The sequence below is a fragment of the Varroa destructor genome, unplaced genomic scaffold (assembly GCF_002443255.2).
Source record: "Varroa destructor unplaced genomic scaffold, Vdes_3.0 BEIS01000006.1, whole genome shotgun sequence".
Classification (NCBI taxonomy): Eukaryota; Metazoa; Arthropoda; class Arachnida; order Mesostigmata; family Varroidae; genus Varroa; species Varroa destructor.
Genome location: NW_019211459.1, coordinates 8,496,739 through 8,514,806, shown reverse-complemented (window position 1 = coordinate 8,514,806; position 18,068 = coordinate 8,496,739). Strand labels below are relative to the sequence as shown.

The window sequence follows — 18,068 nt, the reverse complement described above, 5'->3', positions numbered from 1 at the left end:
GAAGGAATAAATAAACATTTTTATTGTTGACTTGGTTGTTTTTTTTTGCTGCGCAAACGAACAACGTAACAGCTGACAGCTTCGTGTGTCTTTCTCATCTCTTTTTACAATATGTATAATGCTGATCTCACTACAATCTAGAAAAATTAAAACATTGGGTAATATATAGTAAGCATAGGGCATATATAAAAATTCACTGAATAGGTTTGTTTTTATATGCGGATTACCATAACCATCATGTCGTTTTAGTACACATTAGCATGAAACGTATTAAGTTAAAAGCAGGATAGATAGAAATCGGAAATCTGGTTGCTCAACGAAGACTGTACATCGATACGATAAAACCCTCGACCTATGTAGTGTTTTAAAAACCCATTGCTACTTCAAGCCAGTCCTCGTTACATCACTAAGGAGACAGTGATATTATATATATAATGACATAGGGATATGTTTCTGTTGTATACTTATATAGATTTATCCAGTACTGACGCACACAAGTATTAGTATAGTAGCACCAGATATACGTAAATATATAAAACGATGCGGTGGAAAACCTAGGCAGGTTGTTTATCGTAACGGGCACGCGTTTATCCGCTACACTCAGTATTCGGTGAAAGCCAGTAAATTCGTCAAACCGAAAAACGGTGCGTCGTTTTCGAAATTTAAGTGAAGATTAGCTATTATCCAATCTTTCGGCAGCTCCTATGCACACCCCCTACGAATTATAAGAACTTCGCCTCCTAGCTGGAATCACACACTATTTTCACTTTTTTCCGGCTTCTAAAAAATCTGAGGGGAACCGAAAAATCTTCAATAGAGTTGGGCTCAGGAAGTCACTTTTGACACCCCTGAATTTTCATATAGAAATTAATGGCTGTTTTAGAGAAGAGAATATCCACTGGGTCGTGCAGAGAGGCAGGACGACCGGTTAAGCTTTCTAAGATTGCGCCTTTCTGCACTTTTTAAACTTTTGAATCGCCTTCAGTGACTTGCATTTTCGGAACTTTTAACTCGCCCTCGTATTTGACACCAGTATGGCCTGAAGCACGGCTGCTATTAAAAAGTTTGCAGATCACATAAAGAACGTATTGGAACAGACAAACTTAAATTTATAGTCACCGTGTGGGGTATCTATGTTGGATAACAAATGCTCAGTTTACTCGCGCTACCTTGTGTGTATACGTGTGTGCATATAAACTAACTAATTTCGAAAAGCGTCGCTGTCCATTGAAGAATTTGTAAGGCTCCTACACAATGTTCTAATCAGCATTGCAGTGTTTCTTCGTATTTCTTTCGTGATACGTTTTTAAATATACAAACTACTAGAGACGGATCATTACCTTGTTTACATAAATATATGATTGATGACACAGTTTTGGGAATCGTATACTGTTATATTTAAATAAACTACTTCGTAGGATCTGACAGCACTCAGTTTGTACACAGCAGATTCGAATGCGACCGTCATTTTTATATTAAGTATCTCTTATGGGCTGCGCGTTCCCATATTTGCCCCAAGATCGTTCACTTTACGAGCGCAGAGCCAGTTAATCGTTTCTACTGTTGCTTCTCCTATAATTTTAACAAGGTAAGCACAATGCGAAAAAATAATCTACTAGTCTTCTAAGCAGATACATCACTGACGTTGTAGCATGTCACAGTCGTTCTATACTCAACATTCATTATACTTATAATAAGCGTTACGATCTCCTGTAGGGTGCATGACGATGGGTGGCAAGGGCCATAGTTTTTTAGGTTCACACACGCACAGTGTCACACCAGAGCTCCAACCAATAACTACTACATTGTATGTGTGTCGTCGATAAGTATTTTTACCTTTCTACTTATATAGTTGAGCAGCTATTGGTAAATCAGACCAGTCAGTCATTTGCAAACTAGGAGGCACACGTGCTACAGATGATTCCTATTCGAATCTCTAACAATATCGTCGTTGAAAATGGCCACGCTACGTGTCCATCGCGTCTCCAGATTCTTACTAGCCACTCAAACCTTCCGTCGGAATATCTACTAGCATAGTGGTGACCATAGGGCATCGTCTGCGGCCTAAAATGTTTGCCATTATGCATTTTGTTGTCGTGCAAATCAAATGCAAGGCATTTGCATAGCGTAGCGACCTCTACATACTTTCGACCCTAGATTTCTATCTACAGGGTTCTCTAGCTATAGTCGTACCGCATGTAGCCATCACGGTCCGCTGCTGGCCCCATCGCGGCAGACTTTTCTCCCCGTCTTTCTCTTGGTAACGTATGACGGCTGATCCTAAAGTAAAGGAAGAACACTATTTCAGCATGCATAGCTAATATTGTTAGTTCCGGTGGCCGATGGTGCCCATCATCTGGTTTTGCCAAAAACCACGTTTAGGGTGTATATGACAAAGCTTACGTGGGCATGTGCGTGGGAATATTCGCAGGCCGAACAAGAACATGAAAATTCTCTGGTTGGACATGGAAGAGTGAACCCCCTTCCAATTCGCTTCTTGATAGTCAGGAACATCGTCGTTATATGTTTTAAGCATTACGAATTTACAGATGATCCACAATTTACGATTTTGATGTACCAAATCTACAAATTTTCCCAATTTCGTAGCAGCAGCAGCAGCAGCATCAATAATTACACCTATCGTCAAAATATCTAAATTCGTTTACATGCTCACTTGGTACGAACTATGAACAACGAGTAAACGACCTACAGTTTACCTTCCGCTCAAGTGTTCTTTAACTTACAGGTTCTCTTTGCACTTTACTAGCATGTTAACTGTAACATCGACGACGGTAATTATAACTGGCATTTGATCGGCAAACTACTTTACCGAGCTAGATCTACGTCGCCGGATACACCTGCACAATTACTGTTTGTTACGCTGGTCTATATATTCGGGTGCAATAACAATTCGACCTTCAGCTTTTCGATATATATATATATATATATATATATGTATGCTATATGGCTCTGCCATTTTTTGCTGTTTAAATACGGTGAAACTTCTCTCAAGTGTACTATGTTTATACTAGTACTCTCTGTAATTCTATACTTGTAGTAGTGCCGACAGTATCACGCAGGAATGATCAAGAATTGTTTTTCCGGTCGTTGAGGAGCTCCCCGATCGACGGTGGGGCGACGGCCACGTCGAACACGAATAGCACGCTCCGCGGTCCAGAAAAAATCGGCTCGAGCCACCCAACACTTTCTGGAGGCAGTACTTCTGGCGGCACGGAAGACGGCGAGGGTGGTGATTGGCAAGCACGCATGTCCATCAGCTCCTCCGCGATGACCATAACAGTTTTGGAAAGCTGTTCGGATACCGTACGTATGTTGAGGGTTTTTCGAGTTCCGCGCGAGAAAAAATAAACCGGATCCACAGAAAGCCGGGTTGGTAAGCGCACAAGTACGCACACAGAAAAAAAGATTCAACGAGACAAACCAAAGCGCAGAGGAAAATAGAAAACCATTGTTAGAACTGGAATACGATAAAGTGCGGAAATATAATTTAAGAGAGCAAATTGATAACGACTATGAAACGATAGAGGAAGATACACATATATATAGCAATTGAGATATGCTTAAGGGGTAGTCGATTAGAAATGCGTTCAGAGTTAATATCAGACAGTTAACTGATAGGAAGATAGCGTCCAATGACGTCTTTTGACGTTGAATGTTAAAAAACTGACGAGAGATCTAAACAGTCTCCTGTGAAATATAATGGAGTTCTAGAAACGTCCACGCTTTACATTTTATAAGACCAGCTTATAATCGACATCCGTTTCGTTCTTCCTGTCGGGTGCACCGGCAAATTTTTTGTTATAAGAATGCTATCGATTATCAGCTATTTGAGCTAGGTTATTTCGTTTAGAGTATATATAAAGTAATGAACACCCTGTTTGTGTTCTATATGCGTACTTAACTGCTATGCCAACGTAAACATAAGACCTATAAAACGTGCTGTATCAGAACATAAATCTAGCCATGTTGAGAAAATCCTACCGCATGTAGACATTATAACATACGATAAAAGACAAGGAAGTAGCATCGTATAGATTACAAAGCAAAATATGAACAATGATCTCATGCAAATACGACGGCACGGATAAACTGTAACCAGCGCAATCAGTCTCAGGGTCGAGACTACTAGTACATTTCATCATCCGAGAAATTGGTCTTTAGTCAGCCATGCACGAGGGATTATCTACGACTAAAAGCTAGGCGACAAAGGCAGGGAGGAGGAGGAGGAGGAGGAGGAGGAGGGGAGCGAGAGAGGAAGGGAGGGAGGGTAGTAGACAGAATAAAAATGATATCGTCGCATTAAGGTCGATCTATTCTATAACAGGGTTACATGCTAATGTGTTCATGGGTCACATTATAATAGGTATTTTGGTGTATTCGAAACCTCTACTATACGAAGTCCGCTATAAATGTAGTAAACGATCTGTGCTCTATCCGGCCCTTAGGTATGCTAATGACTTACTTTCTCAAATGAATTGCTTAGCCGGCGCTAAGTTCAAACTGCCAGTTATTCTCTGTAGAGCTATATACTGGTCTGACCATATATTACAGCACATATATTATCAGATATTGAATTGACACCATATATTAAGCGTATCATGAACCTCGACTTGATTTCCCTTTCAGTCTTTTATGAAAGTCTTTAGTCTATTTTCTATCTCAAAGGCACTTTTGCATATCAAAAAGACACCCCAATTCGCATAGCTTCCTACTGAAGGACCAAGCCCCAACCAAGGCCTGGCTGAATTTGTCAGAAATTTGCATGCACGTTTGGAAGCAGTACGAATTTTCACACGCGAACGACACTGTCTCATTATTTGGACGGCCTAATATAGGTGCGCTGCGACCTCTCACAGCTGTCGGCTCTTAGGCCAATGCTAAGGCTAGCTGGAAGTGTAATTAGATTAAAACTCACACATAAAGTAGTCATCACGATTACGTCTACCGACAGTAATCTTTCGTTCACATAGTAGGTTAGGTCCAGGTTTCTCAAACCGTCTTACCATCTTCTTGCTCTGCCTTGCTTCCGGCCCTTTCCCGTAAGGACACCCCTCAAGGCAAATCAGAAACTGTCCAACCGAAGTAGCCTTGTGTAACGCATCACCCTAAAGGGAGGAAAAAGTTACGCACGACTAACGTATGCGTAACAATGAGCTTACAAGTTTGTATTTCCTATCGATTTAGCCAAATGCATCCATTGTTGAGTGTTTTTTTTTGCAGCTGTTAATTGCGCGAATTCAAACGGGTGCGTAACTCAGCGACACTGATCACCTTTACTCAGAATGAATCTGTTCTATTATGTTCGCAAGCAGCTAAAATGGAATATGGCTCACTTAGTAGCTGTATGGTAGATCTCGCTAGGCATGAGCATTGATTAGGTCAAGCCTTAGCTGTCTCCTATTGATACACTAAATAAGTTAAACGTTGCTTAGCTGAGGACACCGGTGAAGACGATGAAGAATCATGAAACTCTTCAATTAAATGGTGTGATCAAATATATTTCACAAGCTTACGGGCTCGGAAGAGCGGAACATGCGCTATTATTCAATCATTTACACAGGTTTAGTTGATAGTTTACGAGGGTATTTTTCGTGCAGAATGTTACGTAATCAACACGAATGATTTAGAATTGTATTCAAATGTGTCGGCCGATAATGCAATTAAATGGTAAAGCATCTGACAAAGTACTGGAGATACACATATAAAGCGGATAAATTTTTTTTTTTTACAGAAATTTGGCAATTTCTAGTCAACTACGTGTAATAACAAACTCACTTTACCTCAATCAGAGCTAGATATTCTTGTTAAACATTGAACATCGCACAGAGTAAGCATGCGGTTACTTCGCACATGATCTAGTTGGTAAGATTAAAATATAAACCTCTAACTGCTGTGCAAAGTTTAACTAACATCAACGCAAGATAAATAAAAAAAATAATTCGATGAGATTGAGTTATTTCAATAATACAAGGGTCTGATCTAGAAAACGATATATAATGAACAACTATTTAGAGTTATATTTATACTGGACATTTTCAATGTGTATTTGGCATATTGAAAGGCATATTGACTAGCAGAAAGTAGAAAAATGAAAGTGCAGGCATTTACCGTTAGGATAGGATGATAATTGTTAAATGTAAAGCTTTGAATAGATATATACAAACATTTCAAAAGTCACTAGTTAATATGGTATGTTCGTACAATAGGAGAACTTACAATCGTTTGATACTCAATGAGCTGCCCCCGTGGGAAAAATCCGAATAGTCGAGCTTATCTTCAGGTTCGCGATTGATCGGACCCTGAACGGGTAGATCCACGTCATCCGGTGGGTAACGGCTTTTTCGTGATGATTCAGGTGCTTCCGTCTCCTCGCCGCCAGAATCCTCAGAAGGCGTCTTCGCAACCGGCGGCTTGTAGAACTCCAGTTCACCTTCGAGAAATCGTACTCGAGCTTCAAGTTCTTTTTTCTCTTGGCACATCTACTTTAGCCAGCATCAAAAAGACAAGAAAATTGTACTCAAATGTATTGAATTCTATCGTATTAAAAAAAGAACCACAGTACCAAAGAAAACGTCGTTATTTGTGAACGCAGGTACCTAATCCACGGCAGGTTAATCAAAACTGGCATTGCTCATCTCTGTAAACAGCAAGTTAGTTACCTTTTTGTATTCGGTGGGACTAGGCGGTGAAAGCCGAATAACAGCTTCGAGCAATTCATCCTGAGCATCTCGCTTCTCCTTATTGATTTCCTGGCGTAACTGTTCCTTTTCACGTTGTTCTTCATCTAGTCGACGGATGAGGTGTTCACGCTCATCTGCGGACCGTCCCAACTGCAGCTCCAACTGACGGACCCGTTGTACACTGTCCAACCCGCTCCGTCGAAGACGCTCGACTTGATGCTTTAGCTGCAACGATGACAATGTCAACCGTGAATAATTACTCATACCTAAGGTGTAAACAACATTCTTGTTAGTATCATGTAAATTGATTAGAAGTCATAAGTAAAAGCGTACGTCATTCGAGCATACGCTATATATGTATATATAAAAATAACAATTATAACGAATATCTTACAAGTACGGACATGCATATCCCAAGATAATAAAACTCACGCTCTGAATATCCGTTAATCGTTGTGCGAGTTCACTTTCGTACGAGTGCAGCTGGCTGGCCTGTTTGTTGAAGGCCTCCTTGAGCCGATTGAGCATATCGATATCTGACTGCGACAGGCCTCCATTGGTAAACACACCGCTATCCGGACCGCCTCCTCCGTGACTGCTATCAGCTAGGCTTGTAACACCGGACCTACTAGAAAAATAGGTACAAAACACACAAGATGTTATGTTGTTCTTCACTCTTCATATTCACGAGAACAAGGAAAATAAAAAATTAGACTGAAAACCGTTACATCAATTATTAGTATAAAGTGTTGATTAGTTTCATACTAAAAGCTAATCTAATGTCTAACTAGAGTAAATCTTAAGCAAGTACTTTCTTTAATCAATTTAGCCAGTCAACCATTTGCTCTGGAAAAAATAGGAGACACTAGAACCCTGGGTTTCTAAACTTGAAGTTAGCGGGTGCTCCAGATAGCTTTTTATCGACACAACGAAGCCGATATATTGCTGCTGAAGATCTGACAAAATGACAGGTGATCAGCAAAAAAAGGCCAGCATAGACTATTAGTATTCTCTTATTGGGAAGTGGTTAACTGATTACATAACTGAAAAGGATTGAAAATACAATGGGAAACACATTATTTAGATCGAGCATTTTTCGACAATGAAATACCGAGTATGTAACGGTTTATCTAACTATGCATGTTTAGCATAGTTAATTGTAGAAGCGTGGTTTAACATCGATGATACGAAAAATCTGAGCGATTTTCATGCATTAGGTGAATCGTTCTAGCGTACACGAAGCTCAGGATCAAACGTAAACTACTTCGAGCAAATCTACTTCATCAGGATTTCCCTTCACCTGAATGAAACGCCCGATTGGCTGTAATGTATCTCATAGCGGATATTATTTTCGCCTAATCTGAGAACTCTATTGCATGCTGCTAGTAGTACAGTGGTTTACTTGCCTGAGATTAACAATGACATCTAATATAATTGTTTCTCTATTAAAAATTAGCGAGTTTTCAAAGCTAACCAGCTGTATGTGGCACATTATTCGACGACGGAGCTACGCTCACATTCTATAACCTAAACATCTGGAAATATGGAACCTTCTTTCTGTGCTTTGCTCATTCACTGCTGTCAGATTATCATGCTACAATCAAATACTCAACGAACATGTTAAATACGACTGATGAAGTTGTTTGCCGCCGCAGTTTGAAAATCCCTCAATGTTTTACCCAGCCGAAATTTGAATCAGCATCAGATTAGATTGCAACTTTTAATCATGAATTCCTTAGTGTGGTTAACAATCTTCGACTGTGTGTTTTTTGCCTTAGTCAAGTAAGGCCTGAACAGGTCATCCTGTCAACCGACCTTATATCAGGCTTCAGCATCCTGTCGAGGTACTGTCACCACTGTCAGGGCATGATCTCATCACAACGGCAAATACTACCTCAACGCTCTACACGTGCCAAATTATTCATCACACCTGTTAATGATTTTTTGCCTTTAAGTGTTCTCTAAGTCGTTTGTTTGCTGCTATTGCAACGCCAACATCCCCGAATATTTGATTTATGCCACAAAAGAATCTTTCTGTGCGTGCAACCCTTCAACTGGCGAACTTGTTGTCAATGTTTGCATCAAATACGCTATAAAGTTATACAAATATCCGATTTGAAGAAATATGAATTCTACAAATTCACCATCACGAATGAATATATTGGAGTCAGTTCACAAATAGAAAGAATCGTAGAAAAGCTGGCTGCCATTTTACTAGGAAAAGTAAGTGACGCAAAAGAAGAAACCTGGAAAAATCACGAACCTGAAGTGTCCTTCGGAACGATCCGAGTCATCATGGCCTTCTCCAAGGAGGTTAGTTTTCTCCCGTAGCGACGTGCTGAGTCTCGAGTTCTCCTCCTGTAGCCGACTTACGAGACCCGACAAATCGTTCATTTCACTACGCCACATATCTTCAATTTGTTCGAGCTCCTGAAAACACGCAAAAATATTGACGGATTTTTCGTTATTTGATAGATGTGTTTAGTATTATCATAATATCGTGACTTAACCTTAATTAAACACTTATATTTCTCGTTGAGTAACAAACGTCCTGGATACCTTAGGAGCTCTTACGGAGAGGTTTCACCTATGTGGAATTTGTTTCATAGGGTTTTGTGCTTTATTTTATTTTTGTAAAATTTTTACGTAGCCGCACGTTAGTTAGACACTTGGGTAATTTGTCATACTAGGCACAAAAATGGTACATTGTCGTATCACGATGCACGTTGACATGTTATTAGTGAACTGGTTCCATACTAAGAACAGACTTCATGTCATTCTTATGTATATATATACTGTTTTTCAAACAGATGGAAGCTGACATATCAAACACACCCACTAGGAACTCTTCTATTGGGGACGTAGTTACGTTTTAGTTCATCTATTTAAAGGTCATATTGACTTCTTTCTGAGTAACGTTGCAACTGACCTTCAACTTCCTTTGGGCCAGATATGCGAATCAATGATCCGATATTTTCATGCCTACTTAGGTCGTTCGGATCGATTCGAAAAAAGAGGGAGAAGTGCAATATCATCGACTATTACGCTAGAAGCTATAGAGCAGCTAAAAGACTCCTACTAAGACCTATTTCTAGATTTCTAGATTGAGAATTTTTCCTATAAGCAAAAATTATTGAGTGTCTCTGGTAGCCCAGAATCGCTCTTTCGAAATATGAAGCAACTAGCGCCAAGTTAGGTAAAAGTCGACTTAAAAAGCTAACTTGTCAGATAGTTTAACTTGCACGGTATAGGTGAAAGATGACGAGTACGTTTCAGATTTATTTTCCTAGGATAATATAACAGAGATAAGCGTAAACTCGGTGTTACAGTAGCTTCATCTGCCTTAAAAGAGTGGCCTGTTGGATGAATTAACCTTCAGGTACATTAAAGTTGTTGTATATAAAGGTATATTAAAGATCAAACGGTCGATTCCACATTAGATAAACTAACTAAAAAATCTGCTTTTGTTGTTATATTCGCTATTGAAAAATATGTCTTTGTTTCACAAAACGTGTTTCAACGTTTTTGCTTAAAACGTTCCCATAAAAACCCGATAATAGATGGCATCTTTTTAATACGACACATGTCTGAATCTGTGTTTTGGGTAAAGTTCACTCTACCATATCGCTATCTTGTTCATATCAGGAGCGACCTCGTATACGTACGACAAGCCAATTAATAATAATAAAGTGTATAAGATAGATGACTCTGATAAATTAACCCAGGAATGGTCTATCGGCAGTGGCGTACGAACAGGTACAGTTTTAAATCGCTTGTTCGGTAAATATAGTGTCTAGATATAGGACCGATTAGGTCGCACCATCCATTTCCTTTTGGTCTGCCCATCAGAGTATGTTCTGCAGTCAAAAATCTAGACACTCTTATCTTTGTCCAAGAACATGCCCGATCCTTCTAGCACGAGCAGTTTAGGCCATCCTTTCGAAAAAATACCAGCTGCATATAAACACTATTCGCGGGTAACCGTATTATTCAACGCTCACAATAGAGCGATCGTTGGTGGTCACGCAATGTACAATAAGGGAAAGCTTTTAGATAGCTCCTAAGTATACAGATTACTTTAATTCATATATTACTGATTTGTGTAAAATTAATGTGTACATCCCTCATAACAAGCATCTGGACATGACAATAGCAGATTTCTTTTCACGACTCGCTTGCGTGTTGGCAAGGTACCTTTAAATGAAACAAAAAGATATGAACAGCAACGGTACCCCAACTCAGCGCATTCCCAGCCTAATCGTGGCATGTAAATGCATGCAGCCATGACGAACGGTTGTTTATATTATGACGGTGTCGAACGTTTTTAACGACAGCGACTTGTGGTATCATCCTCCTTGTAGTATTCATCCGTTTGTAACAGCTCAACGGCGTAATGTAACGTACGAGACCGTGATTCGAGAAATATTCCCAAGCGTCGGGCCCAATGTCTACCCGATTCCTTATAAGAACAAATAAAAAAGAATCACCGTGTAGGGGAAATTCCTCTACTCCAAATGTATTAACAATGGAAATTAGAAAATTGTTAGCGCTCGTATTTAAAGATGTTACTAAGGCATTAGGTTTTAAGTTAAGGGAGATAAAAATCACAGTCAATATCGTTCATGGGTCACGTCGATCAAATAGTTAAAAACAGTGTTTGTAAGAACGATCGATTATCAGAATGTTTAGGTTTAACCGTGATAGGGAACTAATAAAGTGGCGTACCACTTACTACTACACTTTGTAGTATACATGATATTCATGACCGCTTGAAGACGCTTGCATTTTTCCATTATATCTAAGAAAAAGAGAAACTCAACTAAAGGCTAGCGTACTGTGTTCCGCTAGTGTAACGTAATCAAAGCTCCGTTCAGCATGGTCAAAATACAATGTTCTCATCAAGCAGCGTATACATATATATTTCAGCGAACTCGAAACTGAGGGGTAGAGCTTTTGCAGCTTATAGCTAGTGGGGATTTTTTCTAAGGATTTCCCATTTAAGTTTAAGTTTAATAGAGTAACTGCATGTATAATATACTAGGTCGTGGCCGACGATAGTCATGCATGGTTGGTCATTTGCCTGGTTCGTGCCAGGGGCGCATCGAGACTCCGTCCGGGTAACCCGACGATTCATTCTACGTCCCTCAAACATTGAACACGGCTACAATCGTTGGTGCAACAGGAACGCACAATCTGTGTCTGACAATCGAACATCGCTGAGTAATATCGATACAGTATGTAAACGTATGCCGTATATTCTAAAATACATAGACTCGTTTGCCTTCTACAGGCACTATACGTATATCGGTTAGTGTCCGAAAAGCCACCATGCGGCTGTCGTCGAAGTAGTCCTAATAGTCAACATGCGGCTGATTTGCTGCCGCTCGCTAAAAAATTGATGCGATTGTCCAAATCATGATTGCAGAGTACCCATATGGCTAGCTGAGCCATGTCAACATGTCTAACCATGAGGAGCGATGTCTGACGATAATAGCTGCTTGTGATGTACACAACAGAACTTGGTGGACGGATGAGTCAAAACCGGGCGTCCGGTCACTGCATGCTTGCTATCGCTTGTCGCTTAGGTCCCGTCCGTGTTGACTTCCCTATATGGCAATACACAACCATTGAATGATCGACGGACCCATTGTTTCTGCCTGTCAATGCATTTTGCTGCCTTTACCTCAATATGCATAGTAGGTGTTTGATGTTAATAGTGTTATTATTGCGGGTAGTATGTAGTAGCTGATATGCTTGTTGTTTGAAGGCGAGCGTCAGGGAGAAGCGGAACAGGTACAGTTGCCTTATGTATCGTATACGTTCTGCTGCCGATTTCATGATGCCAACCCGCGCGCATCATCCCAACACCTCATGTCTGTACTGATACCTGTCCGTAGTGTTAGTGAGGAAGAACGCTGACTGCGATAGCGACTAGTGGCCACACAGTGCATGATTGTGGCTGAGCGTCTAACATCGTTTCTGGCAAGAGCGACGGCAATGGCGATTCCAGCAGTATGGTAGAAGTGTTCACGCTTTTTGAACAACTTTCTGACGGTGAAAGCTGTTGAAGGCATCCAGAACTCTGGCAAGCCGTGACGAAGCTAAATCTTTCCCGGTACCGCCCCCTCCGCACGATATTTCCGTCTGGCCATGCAGACCACAGTATCGTTAGTGCCGCTAGCATGTCGTCGAATCGACGACGATACCTCACCCGGAGCAGCGGCATAAAAAATAGTAGTGGCAACTGAATACTTCGACCGTTTAAAATGCAAAAGATGGTAAAAACGACCACGCAATCAAACCGCAAAAGGTCTGGCTATTCCTTGGCAAACTAGCTAATGTCTAACATAGCCTTTGTTTGGAAGAGAAGTTTTTCATTAGAAGTATATTTCCTAACACATGATTTTTCAGATTGTCGGCAACTAAAATAACCCAACATGTAACAGATGAAAACGTTGTTCAGCGCGTATGGGCACTTGATGTTAATGAGAAAAAAAAAAGATTGTCTGGCACTACTTGCTATAAGTCTATCCGCGATTACGGATGATTCGTAATGCGATGGGCGCACGGGCAATGCAAGCGTTGAATCGACCGCTAAAGAGGTTAATGTATGCGCTAACGTAACACTCTTTCCGACAAGGAATCTAACCGCGCAGAGATTGAGGGCTAATTATAATAGGAGATACAAGGTAGCCTGCTTTATGTTACTTGCTTTTATATATAGATTCCCATATCCGAGCGACCGATACGCCACTCGGACTCGTGTTACTTGATTCACGATCAGAAGTGTCATTACTACAAAAGCTTCAGCACTAATGAAGTCGAAAAACTTTGACCGATAGCTAAATATTTCGAAATGCGAGCAGTAGAAGTAGGCGCCCATTGAAGTTACACAATGGCACCATCTGAAGTGTTTTACAAATATCAATTGGGCTGGGCTTTATCGATTAAAAAAAAATCAGTTTAGTTATTTCAGCGGTTTCTTTGACCGAAGTGCAAAACAAAAGAAAAATCACACTGCTCTTGTGCTACTCGACACGGGCATTTTTGAAAATCGAAGCAGGGAAAGAATTTTGAAGAAGAAGGATGACAATGATGTAGAGCTTTCTAACAGTATATTACATCAGAAGACAAAAAAATGAAGAAATGAAGTAATAAAAACGCCAATCTTATAATTATCTACACCTTCAAAAGATACTCCAAATAGTTCTTTGTTATTTCAGTCTCATTCTGCGAGCTTTAAATAGGTACCTTTGCACTCGATGCGCCTTATTATAAGAAGTGGCCTATTAATTACAGTTTCCACTCGCGTAGGAAGTAAATAACTATGCAAGTTGTTGTTCTTATTTACGTGTCAAAACAGGAATTCAACAGTTTACTGTCAGTCGTCAAGGAGAACATCAGTCACAAACGGAGGACTTTTATGACAAGATAGATAGAAAGAAAAGTCATCGTATTCACTTTCAAATATGTTACAAACGCCCCCTAACGGGCGTAACCCGCAATGCCACATCAAATTCTAATAGGTAAGTTGTTTCACAAAAATGATACGTAATGGACGCATTTTACAAAGAAAATGATAACAACTTTTTGGTACAACTACCGTTAGGTGTAGCCCATGCGCACAGGCTGCTCACCTCTAATTACAATATATTAACATAATTCTTTTATGCACCCACAGAGTCTTGCGTTCTGATCGGGTAGTTGCAAAATAATGAGCTCAGCGAATCGAGCGCATCTGTGGGCATATTCCTGTGTAAAGTGATCATGTGGTAGTTGCATGAGGAGACCCGACCAGTGACATACATTCAATGGATAACATTATATATATGGCATATCCAAGAAACGTCTTTCACAAAAGGCTGCCGAGGACAAAATATACATGAACGTCCTGTACATTTTCACAGAATCTTTATTTTATCTGCAATAGTAGAAACTACCAGGTAGCCAATAGGATGGTCGAACAAAGACGTAATACCCACTGCATATGGTCATCGTGAAGATTCTACTATAGAGCGATACGTGAGGGTCGATTCCATCAAGCGATTAACAGCTCATTCTAAGGGCCATTTCCTGTTCATAGATTAGGATGCAAAGATAAGTCACCCCGCCATCTGTCGTTCGTGCATGCGAACGCTGGGCACACTGTCGACCAATAAGAAGCTGCACCGGAAAGACAGGGAATACCATAAGACAAAAGCTCATGACCATTGATCAGTGGCTTCACGATTCCTGAAAACTTCATTCTTAGCAAAAACGGGATCCTGGTACGAAACTAGGATTTAAATAAACATGTGGGCCTCAGTTGCTTGCGCCTGGCCGGAGGGAGCTCCATGTACAATTACTGAGTAGGAAATCGGCATCTAGTGAAACCAGGTGAACGTACCTATTGCGAGCAATAGAAAACAGTTGGGAGCACCTAACCTATGTACTGTGCTCACCCGAGTTTCGAGCCGTATAGAAAGAAGCAGACAAGGAAAAAAGATGATTGCTTAATATAACCACGAAAGGGAAGAGAATGGAAAATGCTGGTTATTGTTTAATAGAAGATTTAGAGAAGCATATTTACAGATAAGCAATGTGCTGATGGAGTGTATAGCTTACATTCAAAGTATTGTAGATACATTCGTAGGCTACAGCTTGAACAGCAACGTAATTTTGAAAACGAGGCGTCAGGTTATGAAGCCCCACGATAAAAAAAAAGTTCATATAATACGCGGTACGGTACAATTTACGGCGAATGCTTCGTCGGCACTGAAACGATACTCGAAAGTTTCAGTTGTGTGGCGCTAGAAAGGTAAACTTTTCCATTTGAAAACGATTATGTTAGACTATAAACATATATCGATTAGACGCATGGAACACTTTCGTCAGTTTTCAGTGCCGGTGGCTATTGTGATATTGTCTGTACACGCGAAACACCATATACACTCGCTTAGAGATCTAGCGTCTTACATATTGTGTTTACAAATTACCGGTTCTATAAAAGATAGCCTAAGTATCTTCCGAGGACTTGTTCGAACAGAATATGGCGCGTACCAAATTGAGCAATTCCAACGTAAAGACCGAAGTGCAACATTTGATATCTGAATCAGATATTGAGCATTAATTTTTGAGCACGATCTTATTTTAAACAACCAAAAGAAAAAAACATGTACTTGCAAAAACCTCGCTCGAAGCTGGACTGTTGGTTGATCGTGTCGTTAGCTTTCAATGAATCAGAAAAAATAATTACGAAAAATTCTCGCCCACTCGGACTTAATGTACACAATCAATTCATAATTTCAATGAGTGAGACCAACCTTTGATTTTGCTTTATTTCATACCGTATCAGCTATTTCAATCCTCATCATGTCAAGCATGCATGTGCCAAGCAGTCCTTGAATGCAACTAACATGGGTTCACCTATAAAAACAGTCTCGATCCAAGATGTGGATAGTCAAATTTACCCATAGCCTAATAGTGATGTTTTCATAATCTATAAGGCAATACTAACGAGAATCGCAAATGAAGGACTATTTTACATTTCATGAATAAAACTTCCAAGTTAGACACAGACTTATTTGCTGTGGTTCGGCTCAATGATTCTAATGAAACAGCACACGTTTCAAATACATGACAGGAACAATAACCAGCCATTAGATTACTAGAATTTATTACACTTATCCCTATAACGCTAGCCAACGTAACATGCTCAACATTGGTTCGACCCTTAACAATTCCCAAGACGCGTAAGAACGTTTGGACGCAATACGCTCAAGGCTTTAGCATGCAACACCTAATACAATTCACATACACGTGTCGTTCATATACGACAGCTCGCAGCTTGTCCGTCGTTTTTATCTAATGTATGCATTTATTATATACAAACGGTGGCTGACAACGACTCATGAGTAGAATTAGCTCAATCTATTAACCCGCAACAGTTTCTGCTAGTTCGTTAATTTTCTCTTTGTCGAAATACAGGTTGCTTTACTGTGTGTATAGATAATTGTTGTTGCTGTTGTCGTTAGAGATTGCCGTATTTACCTGGTCGAATTTTTTCCGAAACTGGGCTTTTTCCTTTTTGTCATATTCTAGCTGGCATACTGTCTGAAACAACTGGTCAGCCTCTCCTCTGAGGGTCTCATTTTGTTGGACAGCTGCTTCGAGCAACTCAAGGACGCGAATGAGTTTCGGAACAAGGCTCGACGCCGCGTCCACTCCGAACCCATCGACAAGTCGCTCGACTTCCTGGCCAATATCAGCACTGAGCGCGTACACGTCCTCCTGCGTCGAGCACTTCGACAGAAGATGGGCGTTACCGTCCATTTCCGCTGTTTCCACAAACAACAATGTTCGTTGTTCGTGGTTAATGTACAAGATGAACCTGCGAACGCCGCACCAGCTGCAATGGCTGTTTACTTTCCTAACTATCACAATTGTTCGAAGAATGTTCTGGGCGCCGCTGCCACGGCGCACTACTGCGGGCGACTACAAGGCCATGTTACAATGATGAACACATTGACATGCGACGAATGAACGACATGAGACGACGCCTGTCTTTTTCATTACGTTAGTTCTTGTACGCGCTCTCACGGATTTCCTCGACTTAGAATAAGGAACATTTTCCTACGGCTGCGGCTGTGGCCTTCGCATGTTGTTGTTGTTATCGCGGCAGGAAACGGCTAAGAAGTCAACACTTAATAGAGGATTACACAGACCGAGTGGGACGCTAGCTGACTTAGGCACTGGTCATGCAAGCATCAAGCACAAACCATGAACACACTGAGAAGTTCTGTACTAAATGAGCGATTTGGCTTTATGGCACGATGAGAAACGTTCGAACGAGCGGTAGGTGATCAACAAATCGACGTTTTATAGTCGAACCGTCAGGTCGGGTTGAATTAGCTGAGTTCAGAGCAGGTGTCAAGACTTCCGCTTCTGTATACTGGTCAACAGAGTCGCGTCTGTGCTTTTTGTCGGGTTGAGTTGTCTGCCGCACGTTCAATGACTTTAGCTCTTTTCCTATTAATGTTTTAGGCAATAAGTTTAGTAGCAGCAGCTTTTCGTCGAAGAGTGCCAGCAACGGAGTTTCACTGGCTGTAACGAGAAGGTCCCTCGATAACCAGTCCTGCTTCTACAGCTGTAATTGCTAAAAGCTGCTCCCGAGCTCGTCAACTGATATTTGTTCGTAACAGCGTTCCCTTTAGGCATTGTCGCTCGAGCGCTGTTAATCACTCGCCACATCCGTCTTTTTGTATCGTCCGCCTCGTCGAACTGGCGGCCAGCGGACACTTTCTAACGAAACACTGCCAAGCAACCCCTACGGCAACCACTACTTATACCATTGACATCACTCACTTTATTTCCCGCAGCTTCAGTCCG

General features: G+C 40.8%; 1 protein-coding gene across 9 annotated transcripts in view; it reads right to left on the bottom strand.

Annotated features, from left to right (window-relative positions):
* Window positions 1-18,068, bottom strand: part of LOC111252889 (RILP-like protein homolog) — an 18,933-nt gene continuing 865 nt past the window's right edge. For 2 of the 9 annotated variants that reach the window (XR_015329928.1, XR_015329929.1), the window contains exons 2-8: window positions 16,731-18,018; window positions 8,965-9,131; window positions 7,134-7,329; window positions 6,681-6,926; window positions 6,238-6,500; window positions 4,937-5,126; window positions 1-3,311 (exon numbers count right to left, since the gene is read on the bottom strand). Coding sequence is in view for 2 of the 9 variants with exons in the window: in XM_022811494.2 (XP_022667229.1) it covers window positions 3,275-3,311; window positions 6,238-6,500; window positions 6,681-6,926; window positions 7,134-7,329; window positions 8,965-9,131; window positions 16,731-17,012 (1,191 nt within the window). In the remaining 7 variants the exon portion in view is untranslated. Of the gene's footprint in view, window positions 3,312-4,936; window positions 5,127-6,237; window positions 6,501-6,680; window positions 6,927-7,133; window positions 7,330-8,964; window positions 9,132-16,730; window positions 18,063-18,068 lie in introns of those variants that run through there. The other 7 variants (XR_015329926.1, XR_015329927.1, XR_015329931.1 and 4 more) reach the window with 7 other exon arrangements.